Source organism: Bos taurus, chromosome 2, assembly GCF_002263795.3.
Source record: "Bos taurus isolate L1 Dominette 01449 registration number 42190680 breed Hereford chromosome 2, ARS-UCD2.0, whole genome shotgun sequence".
Taxonomy (NCBI): domain Eukaryota; kingdom Metazoa; phylum Chordata; class Mammalia; order Artiodactyla; family Bovidae; genus Bos; species Bos taurus.
The window spans coordinates 20,563,213-20,580,825 of NC_037329.1; the positions used below are offsets into that span (position 1 = coordinate 20,563,213).

The 17,613-nt window shown below is 35.8% G+C and overlaps 1 protein-coding gene across 8 annotated transcripts in view; it reads right to left on the reverse strand.

Moving 5' to 3' along the window:
* Positions 1 to 5,253: 5,253 nt before the first annotated feature.
* Positions 5,254 to 17,613, reverse strand: part of MTX2 (metaxin 2) — a 75,537-nt gene continuing 63,177 nt past the window's right edge. For 7 of the 8 annotated variants that reach the window (XM_059876710.1, XM_059876699.1, XM_024977911.2 and 4 more), the window contains 5 exons: positions 16,133 to 16,225; positions 15,609 to 15,647; positions 15,130 to 15,255; positions 14,061 to 14,137; positions 5,254 to 5,715 (listed from right to left, as the gene is read on the reverse strand). In XM_059876710.1, the coding sequence (XP_059732693.1) occupies positions 5,541 to 5,715; positions 14,061 to 14,137; positions 15,130 to 15,255; positions 15,609 to 15,647; positions 16,133 to 16,225 (510 nt within the window). In that variant the 3' untranslated portion in view covers positions 5,254 to 5,540. Of the gene's footprint in view, positions 12,237 to 14,060; positions 14,138 to 15,129; positions 15,256 to 15,608; positions 15,648 to 16,132; positions 16,226 to 17,613 lie in introns of all 8 variants that reach the window. The other variant, XM_059876694.1, reaches the window with a different exon arrangement.

Consider the following 17,613-nt stretch of genomic DNA (forward strand, 5'->3'; position numbering starts at 1 on the left):
ACCTGCAATTCAGGAGACCTGGGTTCGATCCCTGGGTTGGGAAGATCCCCTGGAGATGGGAATGGCTACCAACTCGAGTATTCTGGCTTGGAGAATTCCATGGACTGTATAGTCCGTGGGGTCGCAAAGAGTCTGACACGATGGAGCATCAGTAGAGGCTCTGGTATCTAGCCACTAGCTTTGTGAAGTTAAGAGGAAGGGTGTTAAGAAGCATCTGTTTTTGCTAACGCTTACTACAGCAAGCATTATCTGATTCTTGCTCAGAATGCTGCAGCAGTGACCAAAGCATTCCAATCATGGTAGCTTCTTGATCACAACAGTGAGAAATGGCTGTGGAGCCCGTGGCTTCCTGACCATAGAAGAGGCAAGAGCTTCACTGATGACCCAGTTCTGTGGAGTCGTTACTGCAAGTACAGCCTAGTGTTTCTTCAGTACTCTCAGTGATCCTGTAAGCCATTTAATACCTTACAATAAATGCTCTCCCGCTTGAACACTCTAAAGTGAATTCTGTTGGGATTTTTGTTTTTTAATGTTTTAGATTAATGGAGTCATCATAAATTATGCCAAAAAAGTCTACAGAACACAGGAGCCAGGTAGGCAGAGTTTAGATGGGCTTTTGTAGAAGTTCTTCAAGCTAACCAATCCCTGAGGAATTTAACTTTTTCTTTCTTTCAGGTTGAATATAGGAGTGCTGTGCAGGTGAGATTATACTTTTCTCAACATGTCTGCTGTCAGTTTCACATTGTCTTTCTCTACAAATTTTTACAAAAAGTAAACTGAATGTGCCTAGGAATTTCACAAAGTGTTCTTTTGGTGTTACTTTGACATCTTGTTTTTAACGTCTCCCCCTCTGTTGATATAAGTAGGCAAGAACTTACAAGGGGAACACCAAAATAAGTTCACAGAAGTATTTTGTTTAACATCATACAATGGGTGGGTATAGTTTTCAGTTACCTGCTCCGTGACACTGAAATATACCATAACCATACTGGTTCCCAAGACTGTGTCCACTGGATTGATTAAAATACAGAAAATAAGCCCAGCACATGGACTCATGAGTCACTTCCCATGGAAAGGAAATAAGGCAGTATTTTGGAGTCCCATGAATGACAGGACTGTAACACTGAAGCCTGACTCATATATAATGATTGGGAAGGATGTTCTGCATAAACACAGGACAAAAAGCTCAAATCATGAAGGTAAAGATTGATCATCACCGACTATATAAAAATTAAGAACTTCTGTACATTAGAATACATCATAAAGGGAGTGAAAAGACAACAAACTAGGAGATATCTATAACATTTATAATCAAGTAGACATTAATATCAATGATACAAATAGGATTCTGATAAGTCGTAAGAGTAGCAAACAACCCAATAGAAAAAGTCTCCAAAACTCTGGCCGCTGATGCGAAGAGCCAACTCACTGGAAAAGACCTTGTATGCTGGGAAGGATGGAGAGCAGAAGGGGATGACAGAGGATAAGCTGGTTGGATGGCATCACCGACTCGGTGGACATGAATTTGAGCAACCTCAGAGAGATGGTGAAGGCCAGGGAAGCCTGGCATGCTGCAGTCCACAGGGTCACAAAGAGTCAGACACGACTGAGTGACTGAACAGCAAGTAATCACTTCAAAAAAAAAAAAAAAGAAAATGCCCAATAAACACAGATGTAGGGGCTTCACTGCTGGCTCAGGGGCAAAGAATCCACCTGCCAATGCAGGAGACACAGGTTCGTTCCCTGATCCAGGAAGATTCCACATGCCTCGGAACAACTAAGCCTGTGCACCACAACCACTGAGCCTGTGCTCTAAAGCCTGGGAGCGGCAACTACTCAGCCCATGTGCCAAAACTACTGACGTCCATGAGCCCTAGAGCCTGTGCTCCACAAAAGAGAAGCCACAGAAACAAGAAGCCCACACACTGCAACTAGAGAATAGCCTTCACAGCCAGGAAGACCCAGAACAGCTAAGAATAGATAAATAAACATAACTGTATCAACTCATTGATGTCACCTGGAAAATACTAATTAAAAACCAATTAGCGAAAAAAACTAATAATTCCAAATGTTTGCAAAGTAGCTAAGTGTAAGAGTGTAAACTGGCACAAATATTTAGGAAGACGATTTGGAATTACCTAGAGAAGTTAAACAGACACATACCTGACAACCCAGCGATTATATGCCTAAGTATATACCCTGGAAAACTTCATACATATTTATACCAGGACATATGCACAGAATGGTTCATAAGCAGCATTTTTTATAACAGCAAATTTCTGTAACAACCAAAATGTCCACTGACAAAAGAACACAGAAAAGAAGTGCTATGTTTGCATATAAAAGAATACTATGTAAAAAAGTTGGCTTAAAGCTCAACATTCAGAAAACTAAGATCATGGCATCTGGCCCCATCACTTCATGGCAAATAGGTGGGGAAACAGTGGAAACAGTGGCTGACTTTATTTTGGGGGGCTCCAAAATCACTGCAGATTGTGACTTCAGCCAAGAAATTAAAAGATGCTTACTCCTTGGAAGGAAAGTTATGACGAACCTAGACAGCATATTCAAAAGCAGAGATATTGCTTTGTCAAAGGTCCGTCTAGTCAAGGCTATGGTTTTTCCAGTAGTCATGTATGGATGTGAGAGTTGGACTATAAAGAAAGCTGAGTGCCAAAGAATTGATGCTTTCTAACTGTGGTGTTGGAGAAGACTCTTGACAGTCCCTTGGACTGCAAGGAGATCCAACCAGTCCATCCTAAAGGAGATCAGTCCTGGGGGTTCATTTGAAGGACTGATGTTGAAGCTGAAACTTCAATACTTTGGCCACCTGATGCAAAGAGCTGAATCATTTGAAAAGACCCTGATGCTGGGGAAGATTGAGGGCAGGAGGAGAAGGGGACAACAGAGGATGAGATGGTTGGATGGCATCACCGACTCAATGGACATGGATTTGGGTAGACTCCAGCAGTTGGTGATGGACAGGGAGGCCTGGCGTGCTATGCTTCATGAGGTCGCAAAGAGTCGGACATGACTGAGCAACTGAACTGAACTGAACTGAACCACTGCTAGGTACAACAAAATGAGTGAAAATTTTAAATGTAATATTGTGTGAAAGAAACAAAACAGAAAATGCATAGATTGTGGTTCCATTTATATAAACATCAAAAGCAAAAAATTAAATCATGGGAATGGTTAACACAAAATTCACTATAATGGCAACTTTCAGTGGTAGAAAGGGACTGGGATTAGATGAACACAGTGTGAAATAACAAAGAAATATTTTTAAGAATTTGTTTCTATATTACATCTTCAAAAGCAGACTTACATGAACTTTTGTGCAACATATATTATAAAGCATATAAAAAAAAGCAATATATATTATAAAGCAACTGAGTTGCTAACTGTTGAAGTGAGGTAGGTTCATAGGTACATGGGAATTCTTTTTATTTTCTCATGTTTGAAATTTTTCATAATAAAGCCACTTTAAAAATTCAGCACTTTTAATTCTTAATGGGCATTTCTTACCTCAAGAATAAAAAGCAACCCAGATTCCCAGATTTCCCATTTCAGAATGTAAAGAAAAGCATTGCTCCCTATCTTGTAATAATGATAAACACCATACAAAAATTCATTCTGGTTCTTGAACCCAGCCGAAAGCTGAGGTTGCAGGGCCAACTAACCCAAATCTAAGGAGAGAAGGGACATGAGCACCAGTTTACCTGAAAAAGATACTACTGGACAATAGTAACTTAGCTAATACTTTAATGACTAAAGGCAGAGTGTGAGCTAACAAAAGACCATCAAAACCTTGGAGGCCACAAACCAAGACGAATTCACATTTACTCACAGGATTTTCTCAAAGGACCTCAAAGGAAGTTCACCAAAAAAAAAAAAGGAAAAAGAAAAACAAAAAATGGGGGACATGGCAGGAAACTTAGAAACTGTCCCTTATGGTTCCTTGGAGAGAACAGCAGCATTTACAAGAATGCATTAATTTCCTTTAATAATGGTATTATTAAAAGAAAAGAATCTTATCCAGTATAAAAAAACCATACAAAAATACAGAGCCAAAAAACCTGTCATAAAAATTACACAAGAGCACACATAAATTGGAATTTTTTAAAATAATAATACAAATTACAAAATTAGTTCAGGAAAGCTATAATAAATAGTACTACAGTCAAACGGGAGAACCCAATGTTTATGTGGGACTTGGGTTAAGGAGAACCTAATACATTCCTTAAAAGGTATAAATCTATCATCTTAAAAAAATTATAGTGTTCTTTAAAAAAGCCAAACAGATGCCAAGACCGCCTGGGTCTGAATTCCAATTCTACCACTTACTAACTCCATGACTTTCTTATTCTTTTTGTGTCTCCATTTCCTCTTGTGTGAACTGGGAATAATAACCTTCATGGTTTTTGTAAGGATTAAATGAGTTAAAATGTCTGGTACATAAACATAAGAGTACTACTATTCTAGACTACTTTAAGAAACGATTTTTACATCTGACTCTTACAGCATCCCTGATTTTACGTAAAATATTCAAAAAACTGAAAGAAATACAGCATATAATCCTAGTGTCTAGGTATAAATAAATACTTCTGTGAAAACTATCCTCAGAAAACAAAAGTATAAAGAAAGTGTTAGTCTCTCAGTTGTGTCGGACTCTTTCTGACCACCTGGAATGTAGCCAGCAGGCCCCTCTGTTCATGGAATTCTCCAGACAAGAATACTGACGTGGGTTGCCACTTCCGACTGCAGGGGATCTTCCCGACCCAGGGATCAAATCTGGGTCTCCTGCATTGCAGGCAGACTCTTTACCATCTAAGCCTACAGGGAAGCCTCAACTTCACCACAAAAGGAATAAAACAGCAATATTAAAATATTCTATTCCAAAAGAAGTTTAAAAAAAACTTCTTAAACTTAAAAAAAGTTAAGTTCTTAAAACTATCTTTTTATCAAATGTAAATTATAGCTGCTCTGATAAAATGTTTTTAAGTTCAATAAAGTTGAGGTAAGAAAAATGCTCTTAAATCTGTTGCAGGATTTAAATGCTTTGTAATCATTTGCATTTTCTAAGTACACTGTTAAGAACGTATTTCCCATGACCAGGTTCATCATGTATCTAGTAATCTTGGGAGTATGGAACACAAATTACTGCCTTAGAAAAGACACTGCTTATTACACGTATAAAGCTCAAAGAGCAGCTTTTAGAAAGATGGAAAGTATTAATAAATACACCAGCCATATAGTTGTTTGAGCTTTATTTTTATATGCATACATGTGCCAAAAACACAAAAATTTCAAAGATATGGGGTACAACATATCAAATGAAATCATTTAAAATTATTTTAATGTATACACAAGGAACAGTATAAAGTACAGGTATATGATACATTATATAATTTGTTCTGAGGTTTTGAAAAGCAGTATTTGGGGCTTTGAATTCTGATACTATTATCTATTACATCATTCAAGAAACACATATTTCAAAAGTTTAAATTTTTTAATAATAACTAAATTAACAAATAACTCTAAGACAATCTGATAGATGAGCTGCCTTTGCCAAAATAGTGTTGTTCAATTCTTCTACAGAAAGCAAGGAGGTTGCTGTAGTTTTTCACCTTCTCAGAAAGTTCATCATTGGTCATTTGTGTAGTAAGAATGGTATACAGATGGCCGAACACCAGCGCGTCTAGTTCAGTAGGCCTAAGACAAAAGCAGAAATGAGAGCAACATGAACAGCGTTTAACTTACAAGGCAGAATATACACTATTTTTTTAAAAAACACTTTATTATATTTAAAAGAAAAAACTAACTTAAAAAATAAATCCTACCCCAACCTGATAGAATTTATTCTATTTTACTAGAGTTTCTGTTAAAAATTATGAAAACTTTTGAACCATGATTTGCTAGTTATGTGACTTGCTTTCTTAAATACTGTGTGTGTGCGTGTGTTAGTCACTCAGTTGTGTCCAACTCTTTGCGATCCCATGCACTGTAGCCCACCAGACTCCTCTGTCCATGAAATTCTCCAGGCAAGAACACTGGAGTGGGTTGCCATTCCCTTCTCCAGGAGATCTTCCCAACCCATCGATTTAACCCAGGTCTCCCATATTGTGGGAAGATTCTTTACCGTCTGAGCCACCAGAGAAGCCCAAAGTCGCTCAGTCATGTTCAACTCTTTACAACTCCATAGACTACACAATCCATGGAATTCTCTAGGCCAGAATACTGGAGTGGGTGGCCTTTTCCTTCTCGAGGGGATCTTCCCAACCCAGGGATCAAATCCAGGTCTCCCACACTGCAGGGGGTCCCACAGCTGAGCCACAGGGAAACCCAAGAATAATGGAGTGGGTAGCCTATCCCTTCTCCAGTGGATCTTCCTGACCCAGGAATCAAACTGGGGTCTCCCGCACTGCAGGCAGATTCTTTACCAACTGAGCTATCAGGGAAGCCCTTCTTAAATAGTAGTATCATTTAAATGTGTTAAAATAATACTAGTGTAAATAATCACATTCATTTTATTAAGTTATTTACTAAACATACAACAGTTCTCCAATGAGCTAGTAACTGTGACAGATGCTAAAGATATAAAAAAGTAAGAAAGCAAGTTTACTTACCCTTTTTAAAATAAATTTAGCTTTCTGAAGGATATACAAGAATGGCTTCAACAAAAATTTTTCTAGGGTTTCCCCCCCCCTTTAATTAAATATTCCTAACAAAAAGATGAAATTTATCTACCTTGCTACCAATGGTCTATATATGGGATATCACAAATTTACATTATATGAAAACAATTACAGTAGACCTGTGAACAACACTGGCTGGAATTGTTGTTAAGGCCCACTTATATGCCAAGTTTTTTTTTTCAATAAATAGATACTACATTACTACACAATCCATGGTTGGTTGAATCAGTTTGTGGATGTGGAGCCACAGACACAAAGGCCTGACTCTAAAGTTATACATGGACTTTCAACTGTAGCAGAGGGTCAGCACCTCGAACCCTCTCATTATACTGCATTAGCACAATACTGGGCTTCCCTGGTGGCTCAGACGGTAAAGAATCTGCCTGCAATGGGGAAGACATGGGTTCAATCCCTGGGTCAGGAAGATTCCCTGGAGGAGGGCATGGCAACCCACTCCAGTATCCTTGCCTGGAGAATCCCCATGGACAGAGGAGCCTGGAGGGCTACAGTCCATGGGGTTGCACAGAGTCAAACACGACTGAGTGACTAAGCACAGCACAATATTACTAAAAGGAGAAAATACATCATTATATGCCATCAGTAATTATTGCTGTCAATCCTACAGTGGTAGTCCTAAATTATAGAGAAAACATGTTAATCCACCTGAAATGTAAAAATATGTTGCAGTAACCTGGTTTGGCAAAACAGACCTTTTTAGTTCAGTTCAGTCGCTCAGTCATGTCTGACTTCTTTGCGACCCAATGGACTGCAGCACACTGGCCCTCCCTGTCCATCACCAACTCCCGGAGTTTACTCAAACTCATGTCCATTGAGTTGGTGATCCCAACCAACCATCTCATCCTCTGTCATCTCATTCTCCTCCCACCTTTGGTCTTTTCCATCTTTCCCAGCATTAGGATCTTTTCAAATGAGTCAATTCTTCACATCAGGTGACCAAAGTATTGGAGTTTCAGCTTCAGCATCAGTCTTCCAGTGAATATTCAGGACTGATCTTCTTTAGGATGGACTGGTTGGATCTCCTTGCAGTCCAAGGGACTCTCAAGAGTCTTCTCCAACACCACAGTTCAAAAGCATCAATTTTTCAGTGCTCAGCTTTCTTTCTAGTCTAACTCTCACATCCATACATGACTACTGAAAAAACCGTAGCTTTGACTAGACGGACCTTTGCTGGCAAAGTAATATCTCTGCTTTTTAATATGCTGTCTAGGTTGGTCATAACTTTTCTTCCAAGGAGCAAGTGTCTTTTAATATCATGGCTGCAGTTCACCATCTGCAGTGATTTTGGAGCCCCCCAAAATAAAGTCTGTCACTGTCTCCACTGTTTTCCCATCTAATTACCATGAAATGATGGGACCAGATGCCATGATCTTAGTTTTCTGAATGCTGAGTTTTAAGCCAACTTCTTCACTCTCCTCTTTCACTTTCATCAAAAGCCTCTTTAGTTCTTCGTTTTCTGCCATAAGGGTTATGTCATCTGCATATCTGAGGTTACTGATATTTCTCCCAGCAATGGGGTTCTGTCAAATCCTAATTCTGCCACTAACTTACTAGCTATGTAGCCTTGATCGCCACTCATGAACGACCTCTTGTAGTTGCATGGCTTTATATGTCTTCATGTCACTAATTCCTAAATATTTATCTCCAGCCTGAGTCTGTCCCCTGAAGTCCAGAATAATACGTTCAAATATCTCCACATGAATGTTCAATAAGGACCTCAAATCAGCTTGTCTCCTCATCTTCTCAAAATAAAAGTCTATATGCACCTATATGCACCACCTGTTCAAGCCAAAAATGTGAGCTCTGCTTGAGTTTTCTCTTATCCTCTCACATCTATTAGCAAGCCGGGTGAGACATAACCACCAAAATACATCCTGAATACCACCACTTATCTATTATTATCTCCTCCTCTGAGCCACCATCATCTCACCAAGACCACTGTACTACCTTCCTACTGTATCTCCCTGCTTCTACTTAACTGCTCTGCTACTTTTTAAAAAATATCACCAGCTCATACCACGCCAAGCATAAAACATTCCAATGAATTTCCACTCTACTTACACTAACATGCAAACTCTTTACCCAAAGCATACAAGTCTCAGATGATCTGGCTCTGGCTTACCTCTTCAGCCGTACCTCCTACCATTTTCAACACACAACCATAAATGGCTTTGCTTCTTCCATCTGAACATAAACTAGCCAATTTTAGGGACTTGACCCAACTGGCTCCTCCTTGTTTTTCAGAATACAGCTTAAATGTCACATCTGAAAGTCTCCCCTGACCATGCAAACTAAAGTGGGCATATAGTCACTTACTGTGATGTTATCCTATTTTAATTCTCTATATGGCACTTAAAACTTTCTCGTATTTGTTTTTAATCATCTGTCTCCTTCCACCAGGACACTGTCTACTTGTTTCCTGTTATGTCCCCATTATCTAGAACAACGCCTGGCCCAAAGTAAGTTCTCAATAAGTATGTGTTTAATGAATCAATAAAAAGGTGAAGTACTTTTCATACCACATTATAACTATTTACTTAATGTTTCCCTCTTATACTCTAAGTTCTCTAAAAGTAACAAAGCATATATCTTTATAACCCCAGTTTTTAGTAAGGAAATCTAAGGAACTGAATGGTTATATGCTGAATCAATAACGAAACAAAAAAGAAAGCATCCAAAGCTGTATAGGATGTTTAATTTTTCAATAGTAGTTATTCACATTCTTCCAAAGCCTTCCCTCTTTTGACACATTCATGAACTATTAATCAAAGTCAAATGTGCAATTTATGGCCATGTTTAAGAAGGTAGTCAACTAGATAGTTTTAAAAAAATCACAAGTGTGCTGGGACTTAATAGCACTATGATCTAACATCACAGATTAAGAATTAATAACAAATGAACACCTGAAAAAAACCAAAGATGCAGAAGGTAGATAAATGTAGAGCTGAGGCACTCTATGAGAAGTAATACGAACACCAATCCTTCCAGATGCCTAAACATATTTCTTAAAATGTGTATCTTACCAATTTAGGATTTAGTTTTCTAATCTTAGGATTAACTACCCTCTGTTTCTTGTACTAGAGCCTAAAAGAGATGAATATATTCTGTGATGCAACTTCTAGTAGTAGGGCATCTTTTATCAATAAATGAAGGCTCTGAATGAGCTTGGGTATGAAGTATGTTTAAACCAGAGTGGTCTAGTAGTATCCCTGAAGTGGTCAAAATGTCATCTGTTGCAAATGTAATCTATATAACTCAAAAGGTGCTGAATTATATACAGGTAACAAGCATATAAAAATTGATCTGATGTTTCCTAAAGACAGCAACTTCATGACCAATCACTTTTAGAACATCTAACAGGAAGTAGGATACACTACACTAAATCAAAACACACACATAACTTCCAATGCATATTTTTTGCAATCCTTCAGCAACTACTTACATTAGCTGACTCGACATATGTTATCAATTCCCACAATACTCTTTTTAAAGAGTACACTGTGTATGTGCTGTTACTCTTCTCTATTGTTTCTATTTCTCTTTCCTTTTTATGACTATTGAAATATTGATATTGTTAAAAAATAAACAGAGTACACTGTGGTAGTGGGACACAACCATAGAGCACTGCTATAACTCACAAAACTATATACACATAAAAGTGCCAATTCTACTTTTTGTAAATTATACCACAAACTTGACTTTTAAAAAAAAGCAATAAACTCAGAAAAATGTTTGCAACTCCTATGAGAGATCCAGTATTTCTATTGAATCATGTAATCAAGCCAAGATTTCATGTACCTCCAGCTTTAATTACCTTTTCTATATAATATCGAGAGAAAACATAACATTACTACCCTTCTGCCCACTAAGTAGTTTGTGGATTATAATTTGGATATAAATAGCAACCCCCCTCCTAAGACCTTTAACATCTTTCATAATGTTGCCTTCTCATCTTGCATTATCATTCTTTCTACTTTTCTGTTGGTTATCCACTATTCTTTTTTTTCCAGTTTTACTGAAAAATAATTAACATACATCACTGTATAAGTTTAAAGTTTACAGCATGATAGCTTGATTTACATATATTATAAAATTGCTATCAATAGGTTCCACTAATGAGCATCAGTTACCTACTAGTCTTTCATTTGCATATCAAAATAAAAACAGTAGCATAAAATATGAATGTTTTCCTAACCTTTCCCATTAAAAAATTTTGCACTCATCCTTTTCATTTTCTTCAATTGTTATGGTTCCACATTTCTTTCTTTCTGATACCTTTCATAGTCTAGTTTCGAAAACATTAATTTTGTCTGAGTGTTCTCTAATTTTTCTTTCTAAAAACATTAATTTTGTCTGGGTATTTCCTTATTTTTCTTTCCTGTTATACTATTAATTTGTCATTTCTTCATACTAACAGAAATAATTTACATATCCTTTCTTTATATCAATCACTGATCTTTAGGACTATCACTCAAATTTGTAAATCAAGCTTCTTGCCATTAACTTTGCTATATTTTGCCTTTGGGTATTTTGCCTGTGGGTATTTTTGAGCAATTTCTCCTTAATTTTCTTAGCTGGTGATTTCTTAATTTAAAAAACCTCAATGAAATCCTACTTCCCCCTGAAATTTTTCTTAAGGTTCCCAAGTATAATTTTTGCATTTCCAATCTGTATATGAAGGTATAATTTTCAAATTTTACCATTTACTTAATGGTTAACAGACGTATTTTTTTCTTTTTCAAATCTAACTCTTTTTCAATTTATCATTCAATTTAATCTAGTTTTAACCAACATCTACTGAGCTTCCTCTAACATTTTATTTGGAAAACACTTAGACCTGCAAGGAGCTCCTAAATGCTTTACAGCAGTGTAACTCTTACTATCCTGATTACATTTCTAAAAACTACTTTTTTTCTACTTCTTCTTCCTCTTTATTAAAAAGTAAAAGGAAAATATCACTTTAAGAAAACTTTTAGGTTTTTATTTCAAATCCACTCACCAGGTGAAAGGGAACAAATGACTCAGTCTTTGTATAAGTGTCTTAACAGGTATCACATCAGCAAGGTTGTGTGTATACAACAGATAGCACAGATTTTGACTTTCATTTTAGAAATATGAATTTCCCTGGTGGCTCAGATGGTAAAGAATCTGCCTGCAATGCAGGAGACCCCTGCATTGCAGGGTTCAATCTCTGGGTTGGGAGGATCTCCTGGAGAAGGGCATGGCAACCCATTCCAGTTTTCTTGCCTGGAGAATCGCCATGGACAAAGGGGCCTGCCGGGCTACAGTCCATGGGGTCCAAAGAGTCGGACACGACTGAGAGACTAAGCACACAGCAACACTATGTATCATGAAGGATAAAAAGGCCAACAATCATGAGTATCTACTTTGTATTATTTCTAATTTGTTTTCAAATTCACTTTCCTTTTTCCTTTCCACCATTGAGCTTCTTTGTCTCCTTTTCCCAATTACTATTCTTGCTGCAGGGCTTCCCTGGTAGCTCCATGGTAAAGAATCCGTCTGCAATGCATGAGACGCAGGTTCAATCCCTGGGTCAGGAAGATCCCCTGGAGAAGGAAATGGCAACCCACTCCAATATTCCTGCCTGGAGAATCCCATGAACCAGAGGAGCCTGATGGGCTACAGTCCATGGGGTCGCAAAAGAGTCAGATACAATCTAGCACTAAACAGCAACACCAAATTCTCACAAGATCTCCCTCAACTCTCTTTCTCTTTCTTCTCAAGAGTGACTGAGTTTCTTTCATGAGGCCTCTCAACATGTCCAGTACGTAAGCTAGAAGAAAAGCTGATTCTAATTTTAGAGGGTAAGCAAAGGATTCACAGGGAAATAAATTTTAATATTATTAAACAATTGTGTAAAATTAAATTAAACCAATTCTATACTTCAAAAATAAAAATGTTTAAGTCTCATATAAGATAAAATTATTTCAAAAACCTAAATCTTAATACCAGTTACACAGTTTCTCAGTTACAAATCTTATTTTTACACCTATTCTAAACTTTGAATTTTCAATTACAAGTTTAAAAATAATTACACCCTAGTAAAGTAACGCTCAAAATTCTCCAGGCCAGGATTCAACATTACACAAACTGTGAACTTCCAGATGTTCAAGCTGGATTAATAAAATACACCCTTTTTGAGCTTTTCAGCTCCTATGAATTCCTGTATCAGAGAGAAAAGGAACTACATAATAGTAACATTTTGATACATTTCTTTTGTATTAGAGACTAAACAACTAGAATCAGTATAGCAAACATCACTAGAAATAAGAACATATAGAAGCTTCACCTACCAGGATTTCACGGTTTGAACACTATGACATTTTCTGCTTCAAAGATCAACAGACTCCAATTTTATTTGAATATCAATTGTATAGCATATACATTAATATAACTTAAATATTTCCAAGCTATCATCATTGTCATTTTTGCTACAAATATTAATATCTCTACCAAAAGATGTTTGATATAGCTACAGATGAATGCCTATAAAGATATAATAAATAATAGCAAATAAATCTTTTTAAAAATTATCAATCTAAAAGTCAAGGGATTTTTATTAAAGCTAAAAAAAGATTCGATTCCAAGCAAACCACTGAGGTTAAAATGCTTATTGAAACCCATCTTAAACTAGATCACAGGATAACTGATTCTGATATAGTAAAATAGTAACTTTTAAAAAAAAAGGAAAAATTCATTCTTTGCCAACATTAGATATTATTTTCCAAATTACAAGAAATTCTATCTTAATGAAACATGAAATACTCAATTCACATATATACATACATATTTTAAATCTATATCCTTCACAATCATTTCTATGCTTTACAAATATTTTCATTAAATTTTAAAAAGAGAAGTTTCTAATAATGTTTGTCCATCCAACAATATTTTTTACTGTTTAGTTTTATTCACTTTTCTAGTCCTCGGGGAATTATCCTATACAGACAATGGCTACACTTCATGTTTTAATAGTACTTTGCAAGCTCAGAATTTTAAGATATCATAGTTCCATACAAAGCACCTTGATGTGTTTCTAGTAGAACCTCTATACCATTCTATAATGACAGGTTTACACGTCTGCTTTCAGGAGAAAATTCTTAACGGCTAGCACCACATTTAAAAAATCTTAGTCTCCCAGAAGCTAGTTCTGTGCCTGATACTCAAGAAATTAAATGTTTAATGAATGCAAAAATAAATTTTAATGTAACTGTTTTCATAAATATTTCTTGATAAAACAATTCTCTATGACAAAATGATATTACATATATGATAAAATAACAATATAGAAAAGAAACTAACTAAAAAGAATAAAATCCTTACTGTTTATTGAAGAAATATGGCTGTGTTCCCAGTCTTTGAGAAAGAGCTTGACAGCACTGGTCTACATCTTCTAAGACCTAACACAAGCAACAGACCCCAAAGAAAAATATTTAAATTAGCAAGCAATAAAATGTGTCTAAAACTTCATTTGTAACATAGCTTATAATAAATTTAGGTAAAGAGACCACATAGAGAGCATAAGTAATACTTTCTATATAAGAAATAGGAAAATTTGAGAACAAATTTCCTTTCGTAAGGATTATGATCAAGAAAGTTTTTATCTCAATACTCTACTCCCTATAAAAGTTTTCCTGAATCCGTATAATCAAATGATTTCACATATATTAAAAAATCTGCTTCATAAAGATGACACTACTCATCTACCATGAATAAGAAGCATTTGAGTTGTTTTCCACTAGTGGAAACGTTTTATTTCCTCTGTTCCTTTCAATTACCCAATCCTCCTCATGGCCAGTGGCACAAATCAATGGTTGGCTTGCTAGGACTAGGGGGATCCTTGAAAGAGAGACATTAATAAGCTTAATGATACTCAAACTCATATTTTTATAATTTTTCTACTTCAGTAAATTTAAGACCAAAGAAAAGTGGGCATTTTAAGCACTGCATTTAACAGGGTTTTGTTTTTTTTAAAGCCCTGATGCTGCAGATCTATATTTACTGGCATAAAAAATGCCCACAGTGTATTGTTGAATGGAAAAAAAATTAGGTTAGAGAGTGGCAAGTATAATATGATTCCACTTTTTAAAAATGTTATTAAGAGACATCTAGAAGAATGTTCTTCACATAGTTAACAGTGGCAATTTCTAGGTGGTAGGATCCAAAGCAATTTTTACTCCCTTTTTGAAGTCTTCTGTATTACATAATTTGTCTTACAATAAGCATGTGTGATTTTTACAAAACAATACACTACTTCCTGTCAGAGAAAATAAGAACAAATGTTTTGTTAATTTTATTATGTTGGGATTTTTTTTAAGGATTATGAACTTAAAAAATTCTTTTTCTTTATGCATTAAAGTTGAGGGTTTTATCAGCTTCAACCTGAACTGACCTGGTCCAGAGTCTTGTTACCCCATCCAATAGCTTTCATCTTACGTTTGACTTCCCATTGTTTCTGATAGGCCAAAATATGATTCAGAGGCCAAGGGTAAGGAGATCCATACCTAGCATGAGTGATCTAAAGCAAAAAGATTATGTTAAAATTGCGGTCCTAAAAATATTTTCACAAATAGATTTCTAAAGGAAATATATTTTCAGAGAAACAAAAACATAGCTTGCAATCTTAAAATTAAAATTTTAAACGATTCCCTTTAAAAATATATAAACTTTTATGTACTTTGCAACCAGTTATATCAAACAACACATAGCTTCCCTAAAATGTATGTGCAAGCAAAATTAAAGTTAAGTGAAAAACTATATCACTAATGGTACAAACCACAATGTTTCATTTATGAGCAGGGACTTATGATTCTGAGCAAAAGTGTTTTTTCATTAAATTTTAATTAAGATAAATGCTGCAGAACCACTCACCTCTCCTACAGTAGCATCATCACACCACTGAAGATACAGCTAGGAAAAAAAAAAAAGTCACCAAAACTTTAGACTATCAAAGAGAAAATGGATAAAGTAAGTTATTTCTTGCCAGAGTAATTTTTATAAACCAATATCATAGAAGTCATATATGTGAGCATTTCCCCCCCGCCTTGGCTAATGTTCTACATAGAATTATTAAGCTTAATGATAGTACCTAAAAAATATTTTTTATTCATAAAATATATCTCTAAATGCCATTAGAGTATTTTATGGATATTATTTAAGAAAACTTCACAAGACCAAAATAAAATGATCACTCCTGTTTACAAAAAGAAAAAACTAGAAATGAAAAAACAGGCAACTTATTCAAACATAATGACCAAATAATCTGGGTAACCATACTAGCCCTAGAGTTTACTTGACTATTTTCTTTTATTTCAGTAACTTTAAAATAAGCCATAAGAAAGATAGTCTTTTATGAGAGAAAAAGCATATTTTCAAGGCCTATTATCTTGTTATACCTCTGCAGTCAACAGCATATTGTTGACTAATTCCATGTAGGCTTTCATTTCTGCTTTCTGGACTTCATCCAGCCCATCACTAAGAGAATGGCCCTAAAGGGAATTTAAAAAAATTTTAAAGAGCATCATATTAAACATACAAAAACTTTCAGTTATCTTACTACCAAGTAATAAACATCAATGTTTTACTGCAGATGTCCAAAGGATTAGTTTTCAAAATGCCCCTAAAACATGATTATTTTATGTGAAAATTATGAAAAAATAATACTTTGCTATGACTACAAAATATTAATAAGAAGTATTTACTTGTCATTATAAAAATGTATCATTCAAGAGGTAAAATTTATTATTTCACCAAAAAAGAAAACAAGGATGGTCAGTAAACTGTTTTTTTAAGACACTAAACCTTAGTAATAAAATAAATTCTAAAAGATTGACATGTGTTACTTATAAAGTAGTCAAAGATTTTTTTTAAGTGTTATTAGTAAAGGATAGGGAAATAGACACTAATTTTTAAATTCTAATATACTACAGTAATGAGTAGACTTATAAAATAGTATAAACTTTAGTTCAATCTGATGATGTTATAAAATTTTTAAAATGTATACCCTGTAACACTGTAATATCACTCTTAGGAATTTATGCTAAGGAGATAATTTAACAAGTGTACAAAGGTGTATATAAAAGAATACTTATCTTGGCACTCAATAACAGCAAAAAGTTGCCAACAACTTAAACTGAAAACTGATGTCGCTCAGTCGTGTCCGACTCTTTGCGATGCCATGGACTGTAGCCTACCAGGCTCCTCAGTCCATGGAATTGTCCAGGCAGGAGTACTGGAGTGGGTTGCCATTGCCTTCTCCAGGGGATCTTCCCAACCCAGGGATCAAACCCTGGTCTCCTGCACTGCAGGCAGACACTTTACCGTCTGAGCCACAAACAATTTAAATGTCCATCAATAAAGAATTAAGTAAAAAAATTCTAATACAAAAGATGCTTTTGAATTGTGGTGTTGGAGAAGACTCTTCAGAGTTCCTTGGACGGGAAGGAGATCCAACCAGTCCATCCTAAAGGAAATCAGTCCTAAATAGTCATTGGAAAGACTGATGCTGAAGCTGAAACTCCAATACTTTGGCCACCTGATGCGAAGAACTGACTCACTGGAAAAGAACCTGATGTTGGGAAAGATTGAAGGCAGAAGAAAAAGGGGACGACAGAGGATGAGATGGTTGGATGGCATCACCGACTCAATGGACATAGGTTTGAGTAGACTCTGGGAGTTGGTGATGGACAGGGAAGCCTGGCGTGCTACAGTCCATGGGGTTGCAAAGAGTCAGACACGACCGAGGGACTGAACTGAACTGAATACAAAAGAATACTATACAACAATTTAAAAGGATAATACATATCTATAGTCATTAACATGGAAGAATTTCTAAACATAATGATGATCTTAAAAGGCAGATTTCAAAATAATACTA